At 35.2% G+C, this 16,133-nt stretch overlaps 1 protein-coding gene across 1 annotated transcript in view; it reads left to right on the top strand.

Annotated features, from left to right (window-relative positions):
* The window catches only part of LOC105450647 (lachesin-like), a 366,968-nt gene that overhangs the window by 317,461 nt on the left and 33,374 nt on the right, over positions 1–16,133 (top strand). Inside the window, exon 10 of the mRNA XM_011690577.1 lies at positions 8,256–8,411. Coding sequence (XP_011688879.1) covers positions 8,256–8,411 — 156 coding nt within the window. The remainder of the gene's footprint in view (positions 1–8,255; positions 8,412–16,133) is intronic.

The following is a 16,133-nucleotide window of genomic DNA, read 5'->3' as shown; positions in this document are numbered from 1 at the left end:
ATTAATATGATAGAATGAACCTTTCTCTACATTTTCATGCCAGGAACGATTCTGTATAGTTTCTTTATAGTAAGTGAAATACGAACATGCTGTAATGTAGCCAATTTACCCCGATAGCCGGGTAAGTTGACACATAGTATACAAGTTGCTTAAGCGACAAATTCCATATTAAATTAATGAAAACATAATAGAAGTAAAAACAGATCGCAGATATGTATTTCTTAAAAAAAGATCGCATCTTTTAGAGTTATTTTATAATGATCAAATAGCAAAATGCTATTATAGAATAATAAATGTAAAACTATTTTAGATGTAGCTTATTTTAATACAGAAATATTAAATAAAAAACGTTTTGTCATAATTAAGTTGCAATTGAAAGGTTACACGCTTCTTATAGTAAATTAAACTAAGCTAACCTTAAATATGAGCCAACGTGCCCCATCTTTACAGACATATAATTTAAATCATTTTATTATAATAAATTATGGTTATTCAAAATAACATGTTGTATAGTAACAAAAACTTTTCTTTTATCTAATAATACATCACTTACATTTCTCTCTCCAGTTGAAGAACATTAATACGAAATTTTGAAACACTCGAAAATTTACTTGCCTTCTCTCAAATCAAATTTTTCTCTTTTTTTACTGAAATACTTGTTTGATTTAAATGCAACTTAGAGACATGAGCCTATGTTATAAGAGATATTTTACTGAAACTTCATTGTTTCTTTAATTATAAATACATAAACGGAACGCAGTGCCAACTTGCCTCTTGTGCCAACGAGCCCCGATCTCCCCTACCTGTGATGAAATTCTCGCATATATTAAAAAATGCCATTGTTTCGGGGCTGAATTTTTCGTTTAATGAAAAGATTAGTTGATTGGATATTTCATTAAAACTCTTCCGATAGTATTCTTCAGCAAATTTAAATACCTGGACATCTGCGGTCTCGAGACGTTTCGAGCTTTATACGAATGCGAGGCAATTTATTAATTTAAAATAATCTTCTAAATTTAGTTTAACCAGATAAACCAGATTGTTTCATTTCCGCAAATTGTGTTCACTGAGTGCGTACCAGTTCGGCCAGTGAAACGCTATAATAAATCATTTTGGAAAACATTCGCCAAATTCCGAGCGTGGAAATTCCACACTCGGATTAATCCGAGTGTGGAGTTCTCCACACACTCCATATATGAGTTGCCGGTCCTGGTTTAAATGTATAAGAAAACAGTTTGCCCTATATCAATTTTACGAAATTGAATGTTTTTCAAGTCAAATACGTGCCGATACTGTTTTGTTTGTAAATTGTTTTAGTATTTTTGACATGTGTTCACGAATTGACTGATTGTGAGTCTGAGTACTCGTTGTGAACGTGAGCGCCGGTATCACACAAAAAGAGTGAGAGGAACCGTGTGGGATAAGCAGACGAATCGGCAGATTATGATCGAGCGATCGAAGGAGAGAACAAGCGGAAGTGAATGGGATATGCATAATTCCTAATGTTGATGGGTTAATCTACTGTTTGGACTGGCTACGCATAAGAGAAAACACGACGCGTATATTATTGCCATAGTAACAATTTGTATACATAGATTATTTATTTTTAATGATTAACTATTATCGATCATATTTATTATAATATTATTAATTATTGACTTATGTTATAAAGGAATTAAATAAATATTAATTTCCTAAATCAATAAAGAAGTTAAAAACACAAAACAATTTTTTTAAATAACAAAATACTTTATTTTGGTAACACAGATGCAATTTCCTAAAGTTGATATGGCAGTCGATTATTGGTTTCTATATATAAATTAATATTCAACCTATAAATAGCTTATTGCGTCATTCTCACAAATTTCCCATCATTTCTCGGATAAATGTCGGTTATTTTTATGTTTCTACTTAAAATCTAGGAAGGATTTTTAAAGATTAATTTAGGTTCCATCACAAGGCAGAATTTGATATTATTTACTGGGTCTTCCTTTCTCTTATAGTATTTCCGCATCAAACCCTTGACTTATAAATATTGTTACGCCCGGGGTGGTGAATCTCGCGATCACGCACTCGTTCGCGTAATGTTCGCGCTTCCGCACTCGCGTTCGCGCACGCGCACCGGAAGGCCGCGGAGAAATAAAAGGAACACCAATTAAGAACACAAGGAACACTCTTTATTCTAGTAACTGCGAACAGATAAGCGAATAGAAAGAGCAGAGCAAAGCACGTCCGCACGGCACGACGGCTTGTCTCAAATCTAATATGTCCGTTTGACAGACGACAACGCGTCGTCAGGGAAACATCCGACAGCTGGACCGGCTCGCTGGTACATAGAATGACGCGAGCGTAGACACGGGCGTAACAATATATATAAATTAATAATGTTTGTCCATTTCTCTTGGTAATCCTGTTTAAATGTCAAACGATACGAAATTATCCTTTGCGCTTTCGGGTTTTGTCTTGTAACAAAAATTGCAATTTAGTTCATCAATAATACATGCGATGTTTAATAATTCCTACATACATATCACTTGCAGGATACCTATCGATTTTGTCGACCGTAATTAATTAAAGCCCGATAAGGAGGCCAGAATTATTTCTGGCGTTAAATTGTACGCTACATTGCACATTCTGATATACATATATAATACGATATTTAGTATACATAATCATTGTTTAAAAATACGATTAATTGCTACGTGCACTAAATGCTAGTCCAGCGTATTTAGAAATTAACAACAAGAAGAAGAAAATTCTAATTTCTGATTATTACAGAATGTGTTAAATAATAAGATGCAAAGTGCATTAAGTAAGAAAATGTAAAAATAAAATTTCACGAATTTGAAATTTCTGTATGTACTTAAATGCCACGTGCAAATGTGTACTTACGTTGCATGAGAATTTAATGGCATAGGTGTAAGATATGCTTCAAAATTTTATCTAAAAATATTTTGCATAGATTATGAATTTTTATTATTGAAAAAAAGGACATAAGTTCGTAATTTATTATACATTTTATGATGCATATTATATTTATTTATTATTTTATTATTGTATTTATTTATTGATTTATTATTATATTTATTATTTTTTAAAGTACGTTTTATGTAATTCTGGAATTTCAATTAATAATTAATATATATTTATAATATTTAGAGAATTTTACGTTTTAACAAATAATAATCATTTTTTCTTTAATAATAAATATTTAAAATTGCACTTATTATTAGAAACATGATAAATTCATATAATTTATAATACATTTCATGATGCATAATTGATTATAATATTATAATTTCAAATACGATTTTTCATAGTATGTTATATTATAAAGCTATCATATTCTTGAATTCCTCAATTAATATACTTACAATACTTAAAGAATTTTATATTTTAATGAATGAAAAAAATAATTTCTTGTCAAATAATTAATATAAATCTTTTCAGAATAAAATTTGTATATCAATATATATTACTTATTTGATATCATCTAACAATTATAAGTTAAAAGAATGAAATTATTTCCAAATTTCAAATTCTTTTCCTTTGATCTTATTATTGATTAGAAAGCCATGGAAAACTTCTTCATTTCTTCATCAGACTCAATTTACTCATTAAGATTACAAATCAAACTGTGTTGAATAAAGTTACAAAGTGAAAGTCTTAATTAAACCTTCATTACAGACTTTTTGCTGTACTGACGTGAATCTTCAAAATAGATAGAGTATCCAAAGGTGAAGAATTCTTTTCTTCAGAGTTGTAAACCAACTGCCAACTAGTAAAACGTTTTATTTAAAGTATGTACATTTTGTAAAGAATTCTCTATTGAAAAAAATGCGATTCTTTTAGAAGTATCTCGAGAGCAATGTCTCGAAAGCGCGTAGGAAAACGCGCGACTGCGACTTTGATAAATCGAGGATCAAAACTATTAATAATGCCATCTCGCCATTTTACTTTTCTCAACTGCACTCGCGAATCTGTTTCCCTGTCTTCCTCCCCGCCCGTCCCCCTCCTCTCGCCTGTGTTTTCTGTCCTCGCAAAACAAATTCTTCTTGACGCTCGCCGCGGTACTTTGGCGGAGGTGCCGCGAGAGACTCTTAAATTTTCAACGAGTTATTTCGAAACTTTCCTAAACAAGCCCGCGCGCGCGCGACGTGCGAAAGGACAACAAAAGGAACGCTTAGGCCGGATAAAATACGTGCCGACGTTGTGATTGCTTTGCTGAAAAGAGAATGTTAACGAACGTTATGTAACCTATTCGTAGACACGGAGGTACGTAGGCGCAAATGCGAAGATGCGCCCATACGTGTTTTCGCGGCAGGTGACCCAGAAGCTGCCATATTGTTACAGGGGTCGCGCGAAGAAGCTGCGAGAGGCGAAGTTTTGTCCCGAGGCGTATTTAAACTTTTATTCAAAAACTTTTTAGTGCCCAAGTTAGAGGCTGGGTGGGTTAAAGGGTCGCTTGTTTGCAAACCAGAAAGACTGTAGGGTTTAACGAGGAAAGAAAGAGAGAGAGAGAGAGAGAGAGAGAGAGAGAGAAGAGGAGAGAACTGAGGAGGAGAGAGATAGGGATGTGCATGGAAGGTACATTATCAGCCTAACCACCGAGCAGTAGAATGCAGTATCCAGTCGCGTGAAAGCGACTCAAGAAAGCCAAGAGCTCAAGGGAATTAATTAAGAGACGTTTGTACGCGCCGAGTGTTTAAATAGTTTTCTTAATATATGTATATTGGTTAAGAAATGCTAAGGAACGGCGTACTTTTTACACAAAAACTTTTTACAAAAATAAAATTAAAAAACTTTTTATTTTTTACTTTCGGTCGACTCGTTTACAATTTTATTGCTCGACTTTTCCAACACTGTGGAAATTTATTATCGAAAGATATTTTATCTTATACTCTTGGTTTTTTTGGGCTATCCATTTGCCTTTTCGCTTTGGCCTTCAGTTTAGATTTCTAATTATAATGGAAAATTTGGAATGGCATCTGGATTACAATTATGGTATACTTCAATTTAAGAGCGTGAGATTAAAAGAATTTTCACTGAAGATAGCTCGAAATTCGAACGTCCGATCCTACCGTTTAACTTAAATACGAATGTATATATATATATACAATATATATATATACATATATTTATATTTACGCCCGAAATACTACGCCATACTCTCGCTAGTCGATCTTTTTGTTAATTATATTTTTATTGTTCCGTTTTTTTCCACGGCTCGGTATTATAGCTGTAATATTTTCTTTCCTGGAGCAATATTGCAGTAGCTGTTATACGGACAAATTCCTTTGTTGCCTAGCAATTGTCAATCTTACTAAACTTTTCAGACACACATTTTAAAATATTTCGTATCGCTAGGTAGCCAAAACTGTGGTATTTTCGAGTGTAAGACAAATATAAGAAAATTTAATTACTTGGTATTTATTTCCTCTTTAATTTCGCTATATACAGTTTTTATTCGGCGGTCTATATCATTGCCTTAGAAAGAAAAATATAAAATTGATACTTCTGCAACACGGAAAAAATGATCTTGCTGGAAAGTTTATAAAAATTTTGCTGGATACAGATCTGAAAATAATTTTATTGAATTATCATCAAAATCATTTTGTTGGAAAATCAAAAATGATAACCATTGCTGTAAAACTTTGATATTTTAGCAACCAATTTGAAATTCTAACAAAATTGTTTTGATTTGGTCTAACAAAATTATTTTCAGATCTGTATTTAGCAAAATTTTTAAACCTTCTGACAAAATCGTTCTTCCCGTGAACAATATAAAATTTGAAGAGAGAACGAGCATTCTCGCGTTTTTCGAATAGCCGGAGCGGCGTCGGTATATAATTCATATACTTCGAATTACTTCGCGACGTAGTTTTCGAGATCGCATCGACGTACGACACGCGCGGGACCGCGAACGATGGTAGTTTGAATAATCTTCACGATTATGAGGGAACGAAATAAGCGTCAAAGCATCTCGGCTACCGCCGAGTCGCGGAGAACGGGTCGATCTGCGCGGTAGAAGTATACAGGCCCCGTGGCGAATATCAACTTGAATTACACCCCCGGTTGATACGCATTGTACAGAATTATCGTGTAAGTAAAGTTTCAATCTACTACTAGCGCGAGAGGGGCACTGCGCGCGAAACTCTCCCGGGATGCACTTTCATATTTACAAAGATAAGACGCCGGCGCGCCGAGTATAATCTTATATTGTCGACGGCATAATCGAATCAGACGTGGCAGAACGCATTGTCTTATGAGAAGGAGCGTTTGTTAAACATTATACGATTACGCTGCCGAGGGAGTTACCTACCGGAGTAATTACAACTAAAATAAATTAACGACAGCCGTGCCTTTGGACCCGTTACATAACGTATATAACAGTTGCAATTAGTTGATATCTATTAATTAAATAATTATCACTTTCAACTGATTATTATATGTTGATATATTTAACCCTTATTAGTATATAATTGGGTCATTTGTGGTCTCCTTAGTACACCCGATTGGGTCATTCGTGTTAGCTGTAATTAGTTATTACATTTATATACAATTTTGTTGGTGCATAACACTATCGAAAGATACTTTACACTTCTGAAAGATGTTAAAGTATTTATACATATGTAAAAATCACTTAAAAATTTGTACACATTGCACTTATAAAACTTAATCCAAACACGAACGAAACATAACACTACCGAAAGATGTTTTACACTTTCGAAAGATGTTAAAGTATTTATACATATATGTAAAAATCACTTAAAAATTTGTATACATTGCACTTATAAAACTAACCCAAATACGAACGATTTATGACTACTTCTACCATTGTAGATTAACTTTAATCCCAATTCAACTTATTTCCTATCTTTTTCTAATTTTTAGAACTAGAAAAGGATAGAAATTAAGTTAAAGTTAATCTACGTTGGTAGAAATGAACATTATGTGTATAGCAAAGGACCGAAAAGGCGAAAAATCATCGGGTATACTCAGGGTTAAGACTGTAATTCGAAAATGCTAATAGTATATCTGCAGTCATTAGACAATTTTTCCGACGGACTTCGTTTTACTCCATGAAGTGTAGATGAAACGATCGCTTGTTTTATTTTCTTTAAAGTCACTTAAAAAGTAACAGCTCAAAGAGATAATTATCACGATCATTAATATTAAAAATAAAAAAGTTAATCTACTTGAAAAAGAATTATAAATTAATTTAAAAAGTCATAGGTATTTATTGTATTTTTAGATCAAAGAAATGTTATGCGTTAAATGGTAATCGATTAAAACTCGAAGTAAACGTTTTGTAGAAGATTGCAGGCACTTTCCACGATCTTGTTTCTTTTTTTGCCGCGAGATTTTCTCGTGAGAAGGCATTTTGTTCAATGGAACGTCCGTCGGCGTCGAACGCAACAAGTTGAACTTGGCTCGTTTTCAAAGAAGCTCTTAGAATTCATCAAATCCGCCACGCGCGTATGTTTTCTGTCACATCTATTATAAATTAAATTTCGCTTGTTAGAAATGACGGAGCAGCCAGGAACGTAGCTACTATGTGGCAAAAATAAAGCGATAATACAGAAGGAAGGAGTTTTTTCGATCTTTTTATTTTTTTAATAAACTTATTATCATAAATGTGTAAAAAAAGAAATTTTAAATTAGAATTTTAGCTAAATATTAATGTAATTGTTGGACTTTTTTGTTTTAGACTTACTACGTTAGTAGTTTGGCTGTTTTAATTTATATGCTTGTTTTCAAATTTTGTATTTTTACTATTTATTATTATGTATATGTAGATATAAATTTTATAATGATTTAATTACGTAATTTAAGAACGTGAGCACATTAACATATTTGAAAAAGAAAGATTCTTACAAGCTTAATCTTCGTTTTTAAAATTTGAAGCTGACTCAGCTATGTGTCCACTATGTAATATCTGTGTCCACTCGTAATACATAATTACATCGCGTTACTGCGCATAAACCGGTTAAATTTCCACCATCTCGCGTAATTTTGCCGCTGCGGTGCCTTGTATGGTGTAGAATAGTGCATATAGCATAATATTTCGCACACGCGATAAAATCGAATGCAGGAAAGCACGGGGAGCACGGGAGGGGAGAGAGAAAAAAGAGGAAGGAGAGGAGACGCACCGGGGACTGGATTATTGGCGGGTGTAGGAAAAAAAAGGAGAGAAAGGAAGCAAACAGGAGAGTGCCTGGGTTAGATGAGAAAAGGTCCTAATCTATTTTCAGGACGACCGAGCACGCCACCGCCAGCAAAAAGGCTGACCACCGTGTGGCCCTCGTCGTACAACCCCTACTATCCGAAAAGGACAGAGCGGCCGCCTCAGCCGAGTGAGGAGAGGGTCGAGAGGCCCGAGCAGAAGCTACGTGGTGGCGAAAGTACAGGTGAGGCTTGCATTCTCTCACCAGGCCCTCCCTCTCCCGGTTTTATTCTTCTAGTTAGCGCGGCTGACTCCTTTTAAAAGCGCCTCCTTCGCGTTCACGTTCCCTAGCATCACTCGACCTCCCTCCCCCCCCCCTCTCGCCATTGCAATCCTGCTTTTGGCGGCACCGATCTGGTTCTCGGAAATAAATAAGACGTGAAGCGACATTCATGCGCTATTCTGCACCATGCACTTCCGGATATGCAGGGCCGTCGCGCGAAAATCATAAACCGCACCGTGCATTCCGAGATAAATCACCGCGTTAGAGCGCGGCGCACAGAATTTATCAATGTCGGAAATAACGAGAATGATTGTAATATTAATACATTATAAAACCATGGATGTGAGAGATGGAGAGAGAGAGAAAGAGAGAGAAAGAGAGGAGAGAGAAATTTGTAGCTGCGACAGAAATACATCTGTCTTTCTCGTACTGAAGAAGATGGAGATATATCTTTGCCTCTTTTTTTTTAGGATACTGTTACTTCATATGTGCATGTCCGCCATATTCGCGTAGGGCTGAAAAAGAGATATATCTCTGTCCAACAGAGTATTGACTGCACTTTATGTACAGCCGGCGAGATATAGGGATGTGCCAGATATACAGAAAAATATTTTAAAAGCAAATTTATCAAACTAGATACCTGAAAGCGATCGTGGCTCGAATTTTTAGCATAAATTACAATAATATTTAATACGAGAAGGAGGATTTTCGTGTTTAGGGAATTAAGGTTTCACGAATATATAAGAACGGATATCGGCGATGTCCGGGCGACACATATCCTTGCCGAAAAAATATTGGATTAGTGAAGAAACTGTATAAAAAAAGGAACAGTACACAACATTCAATTTAAAAATTTTAATTTTTTAAATGTTTTTTTGCAAATCTAATAGTCGCAAGTTTAATATTTTTTCCATAAGAGATAACTCGTATAAAATCTATATAACGTTCTAATCTAAGGACTTTACGATCTGTATGAAGTAATTATCTCGCTGTATATCTCGTTTCGCTTCTCTCGGTGTCGTGATAAGATGCAGTCGTGACAAAGCCCGAAATATACGAACAGGCGCTCCGATCGTTAACGAGATAACGAGCTTTAGCGAAATGGCCTGAAAAGCCATTTCGTTCCGTCGCCATTAAATTCAGGCCGGAAGCGTAGCGTGCCCGGGACGGAACCTCTAATAAGATGTTTACTCCTTAATGACTAATGTCGTGATTATGCTAACTAGCAGTAAATAAAGCTGCGTATTCGCGTTTTATAATTTGCTTATTTTGCCCAATTTTTTTCACTTACGTTCGGGATGATTCTTATCGTCAAGCAAAATTGTTCGTACACGGAATATAAAGTGATATTGTATTAACAGTAGTCTAATTGAAAATAATCTTGTTCATTCGATAAGAGTATTAAAAAAACAAATAATAATTTTATTAAAACAAGAGCGTATTTGTTTCATTAATAACGCCATTGAATTAACAAGATTATTTTCAATTAGATTGGCTGTTGCTAATTCTGTAATACATTTTTTTTTCGTGTAAAAAGGTCTTATGGAGGGTAAGAGCACTAAGACGTGGATAATTTATTATATTTAAATAATTATATTTTATTTTTCAAATGGCACATATCACAAGATTCTTTAGCATTTGTGTTAGCTTTATCAATCGCCATTGTTTTTTGTTTATTAGCAACAATGCTTATACATTTTGATACCATTTAAGTAATAAAACGTCAATTGAGAGAGAGGTATATATTTTTAAAAATTTATTCAACGTTTAATACCTATAAAGATTGCCTTATGGTTTTTACGGGAGGTAGTAAATAGTATTAGATTTAAAAAGAATTCAATCAAGCTCACAATAAGTTAATATTAAATATGTTTCACGAGTCTGATCCACAACTACTTAGATCCAGAGGTATAATTATGGATAACTTTTATTATTTCATTTAATTAAAATAAAAAAATTTAAATTAGTGTTGATATTTAATAAAATTATTTATAAAGTATTCTGTTTAATTAATTACAAATATTAAATATGTTATTGATCGTTTAATTTGAATTATTATTTTTAGATGCAAAATTAGTGTCTATTATTAGATCACAATGCGCAAACAATGCAAAATTGTGACAATTTGATTTTTATGAGTATTGCTTTGAAAACGCAGAGTTTACCTTCGTAAACAATCCTTTTTTTTTCATTTCTTTTGTTTTAGGTATATAACTCTTCGAGAAAATTGGAAACTTCGAGCCGAGTCAAATTTGCATTTTCATAACGAATTGCAGCGAATTGTTTGCGTTAGATTCGGTAAGATTAATTGCACTTTCGAATAAATCGCGTCAGGTTAATTTTTTGCAAACGCGCGCGCGCGGACGCGTGCAAGAGAGAGAAAGAATGATTTCGCGCGAATATGGTTATTCAGCGGCGCGGTACGTGTCGTCACGTGCGCAGATATATTAAGCCAAGTAACGAACGTCAATTTTCATTGAAACATTTGTTACTTTGTTATTGTGATACGTACGGGGCCGCGCGCACGCACCATCCATAACAAAATCTGTAGGACGTTATTATATGGCAAATGCGTGTCAACTATGAAGCATTGCATGTGTGTCTGCCATTCGTTTTCATTCATTAGGGGTTGTTAGCGGTGTAATATTTTACTACATCAAGACACGACTAAACGCTAAATCACAAAAATCTCGACGTAAGCGTCGTAATTTTCCTAAGTTCATAAAAACCATCAAAATTGGTGCGGTTACCTGCATAACATTGCTATATTTTTTTATTTTTAACATATACTTCCGTTATATTATAGAAATGAATTTTATAACGGAATAATTATATTTTATTCTTTGTTTATCGCATCAAAAATATGGAATCAACGTGGCAAACAGTTTTCCTATAACAGCGATGTGGATCTTCAAACAGACTTGATTTCTTCATTATTTCATTTTTGTTATATTTATTTCACGAATCTTTTGACGGTAGTGGAACCCGTTATTAAAGAAATGAAATCATAAAATTGCATTAACAAAAGTTATCACAAAGCTGTCCACTCTTTACTAAGGATCAACGAGCACCAGCGCGAAGATAAGAAACAGCAGGAAGTCCTTATCTTACAGGTATAATAAATACAGAAACCTTGCAGTCAGGGCGCCACTCGTCGATGCGCGCGCGATGTATTCGAAAGAGCTGGAGATGTGCCGGCGATAAAAACGCCACGCGCCCGCTGTGGTTTCACGCCGGAGCGACGAAGTTCAACTTATTCATGTGCCGCTTTTGTACAACGTATTAAAGATGCAACAATGACCCGTGTTCCTTACGCGATAACGTCCGTATCTCTCCCCACCCTTCTCTCTCTCTCTCTCTCTCTCTCTCTCTCTCTCTCTCTCTCTCTCTCTCTCGCTCGCAACCACGGAGAACCGACACCGTATTTCACTGCGTTTTTTTACGGGGGCTTGCTATCGCGCGCTCTAGCGTTCCTCGTGAATATTTAATCTAATAAAATAGTGAAATAAGTCCGCACGCCAGAAATACCGCGGAACACGTGCGCCAGTTTCCTTACGACCGAAGCTGCAGCTGCAACTGCGGCATGCCTCGCGCTGCCGTGGCGCGTAATACGTATAGGAGCGTTATTCTGTGTATCAGGGGGGGGGGGGGGATTTTACGCAAAAATCCCACGTATTTCGCTGACTGATCTCCGCAGACTCGTCTTGCGGGCCGGGGGAGGGAAGGAGGGAGGAATTGTTTATTAATGATTCCAACGGCGTCCAGTTTTTAATACTAATTCGCGGCGCTCAATTAATTAATATCTGATTTTACTCGTGCAGGAATTAATGTGAATTTATATGCGATATATATATATATATATATATATATTACGGTAAAACGTTCTCTCAGAGAGATAATGATACATAATAATGCTATATTTTAGCATTTCGAAGTTCAGGGTAAAGGTACCGTAATAATTAAATTCTATTGAAAATTTTATCTGTATTTATCACGGCAATTACATGAATGTCACATGAAACACATGCATACATATATAAATGCACATGATTTTAAATTAATTTAATACGGTGAACAAGTTTTAAATTAATTTAATATGGTGAACAGTTTTAAATAAATTTTATATGATATATAAATAACTTTAATATAAATTTGATATAACATAAAAATGTTGCGTACATTGCTTCTGCATTATCATACATTTCTATTTAGAGTTGTAAATTTTTTATATTGAATAAAAAAATTGCATAAATAAAAGGAACTTTTAGATATTTTAATTCGCGTGAAATATTTCAGTTCGGTTCTTTGTTTAAACTAAAGCTGCAAAACAATTAATATATCTTCTTCAATACGCGCTCTAATAATCAATTATGTACCACGTTGCCAACTGTCAACATTACACCGTAAACAAAACGAACTGCGTTCGCGATAAGAGACGTGTAAATACACAAGGTATGGAATGCGCTCCGATTCCGACCTGTATAAATGCCAGCACCAGACGGTTCATGGTGATTAGCGAAGCGTCTACGCGCGATATCGACGTCGTCTAACGACGCCGTGGTATCGCACGTCTATCGGGTGTGCCGAGATTACCCGTGCTCCTTCGTCGGATTCATCCCGGATGCGATTTAGATTTTTTTCGACGTTTCTTGAAACGGCGCTCTCAGTATTATTGTAAAATTATGTATTGTACAATATTATCAATGTTCGTTTAATACAATTTAATACAAACTCTCAATACAACCTCCAGATGATCAATAATATTGATCGTTTAGGGACCGTTTGAGTAAAGATTAGATTGGGCAATCTATATTAAATATTCCTGCAATTTGTATCGTATTGTATTATAGTTTGTAAGTTCCCAAGTTTAAATTCTGTGGCTTATTTATGCTAAAAAGAAAGGACGCTTTTGCCATTTACTCGCGCGTCTAAATGCGAGTGCGGAAAATTCATCGGATCTCCAAGTGGTTTGCAAGAGATCAGAAAATATCGCGACATATATCTCAAGGAATGCAGAACTTCAAATTTGGAGGGAGGGAGGCCTGACAATAAGTGATGGGAAATGCGGCAGAACTTGGGGGGCACCCTGTGTATGTACCAACACGCTCACGCTCGCACCAGGGATACGCATTCGTGCTCTCGTATATGCCGTTCTGAAATATGCATGGGCATCCCTTAGTACGTTTAGGAGGAAATTACGTAGGAACAACACGCGCGGTCTCTATAGCATCCTGTTAATATTAAGCACGCCTCCCCCGCATTATCCTCTCAGGTACTAGATACTACCGGGCGTATAGCCACCTGCCAGTAGTCGTGCTTTTAGCTTAGCGCTCCCCAACACACAAAGATACGCATGAGTGCGTCAGGCCGGGCACAATCTATACTAGGCTACTGACAAATAATGCCTACCTTTCCGTGACTCGTCGAATTTAATGAAACCTGGTACATTTGTAGAGTAGTAAAAAATGATAGACATATATTTTTTTATATTGGCAATGGTGCAGGTTTAATGGTGCAAATTACTTCTTTATAGTGATAAACATAAATATTCAATTTTTTACATTTTAGTTTATTGTATTAGAGCTATTTACTTATTTACTTACTTACTTTATCTCGCTTTTTGCCGAACTTAGTAATAACTGATGAGAAGGTGGCAAGAGTCTATCCCTATTTAATTTCTTTTTGTTTTTCATTACTATTATAATTTTTTTACATTTTTTATAAATTTTTCTTATTTTTTTCACAATTGCGTCACTTCTCGCTTATAACTATTTTTTCATTTCATTGTACGTACTCTTTGTAAAAATGATATTTTAAAAAATTTTTGTTTTGAGCACATTGATGAAGAACACTTTGTGCTCTTGTACAAAGATTTTGCACACCAAGCGCAAACGTTTATTACTGCTACATCATTACATAATGCGCAGATAATTTTAAAATTTTTAAAACAATTATCTATAAGGTTATTAAAATCAAGTGGTTTCTCTTGCAAATATTCAGTTATCTTCTTCTCAATTTATAAATTTGTTTAAATATTTGTAGTACAAAAGAGAATATTTGCCAGAGAAACAATTTGATTTTGATAATCCCATAGATTATTTAACAATCGTTAAACTACCTATGCATTATTATTATGTAATAATGCCGTAATAAAATGCGCTTCATAAGTGGTGTGCACAATCGTTGTGCATATAAGAATTTTTTTTGAATATCATTTCTGCAAAGAGTACGTACAATAAAATGGAAAAATAGACATAGGTGAGAAATGACGTAGTTATAAAGAAAACAAGAAAAATTTGTGAAAAATGTAAAAAATTATTAAAAAACCAAATGGCGATAGATTCTCGCCATTTTCTCGTCGGTTATTCCTGGGTTCGGCAAAGAGCGAGATAAAGTAAGAAAATTAGTAGTTCTAATACAATGAGCTAAAATTCAAGAAATTAAATACTCGTGCTTATTACTATAAGGGGTAGTTTGCACCCTTAAACCTGCACCATTGTAGATATAAAAAAATACGTGCTATTATTTTTAACTACTCTATAAATGTACCAAGTTTCATTAAATTCGGCGAGTCACGGAAAGGTAGGGTTACTTGTGAGAAAAAAAAGAATTAAACTTAGATCACTGTTGCACTGTCAGGGAATTTCGCGGGATAATTTCTATAATCCGTTTGTGGAAGCCTCTTCCTTAATTACTTGAAATTTTATGTTCCATAAATTACCCGTTAATTAAACTAGCTTTAATAATAAGCATGGTTGAAGTGTTTCGTCTGCAGTTTCCGCGGAAATATATTTTTTTATTCTTCTCGTTGACGACGAGCTTTAACATAATATTTGATATCTTTTCGATTGGCTGTGGTGCTCCCGGTAATGCAAAATTGCAGGCTGTCCGGGGTTTTAAATTAAGATCATTAGCATTTCAGAAAAATTAACAACAGCCGCGCCGGGTACGAGGGTCCGTAAACGTGTTATTAAAACGATAATGAATTCCGAGAAATTTTCTACAACTGCGAGCTGGGTGTGTCTCGGTGCGGCGTTTAGTTCTCGGTAATTTCGTCCGTTAACTCACCTAGTCGTTACGACCGTAGCAAAATGATTTTAACTATAATACTACTTTGAATTTTATACAACCGACCGTGCACACCGAATGAATTGTAAAAACGGCAATTTATTCCGAAATGCAATCTCAACATCTGTCGGTATGGTAAAAAGACGAAGAAGAAAGGGATCCATAATCTAACTCGTTTGTAGGACAACGATTTGATAATTGCTGTCATTAATTTTAAACCCCCAGAGAAGAAACCTCGAAGTTAGTTCTAATTAATCGTAAATCATTTAACTGTTAAAACAGCGGAACGTGTTCTCCCCCGCTCTTTTTTTATTAGACAGAACGGAAAGTTCTAAAGAGATTGATCGCACGGCATCGACCGTGCCTTAATTCAGGATCCCCGCGCGCGTACACGCAAAGCATCCTTTAAGGAAGACTTTAATTAAGTAGTTCCGTGCGGGAAGTCTCTAAATAACGTCGGTGCAGATTGGACGATTTAGCAACGTCAGGTCTGGCTGCATAAAACGGGGAGGCTAAATGTGCAATGCGTGTCATGAGCTTTTACCCCGAGAGCGAGACAGGAACTGAACGAAGGGGGGGCTGTCTCTTATACACATCTCTGAGCGGGCTGGCAAG

Source organism: Wasmannia auropunctata, unplaced genomic scaffold (genome assembly GCF_000956235.1).
Source record: "Wasmannia auropunctata unplaced genomic scaffold, wasmannia.A_1.0 LD336059.1, whole genome shotgun sequence".
NCBI classification, from domain to species: domain Eukaryota; kingdom Metazoa; phylum Arthropoda; class Insecta; order Hymenoptera; family Formicidae; genus Wasmannia; species Wasmannia auropunctata.
This window is presented reverse-complemented; position numbering and strand designations above follow the sequence as displayed.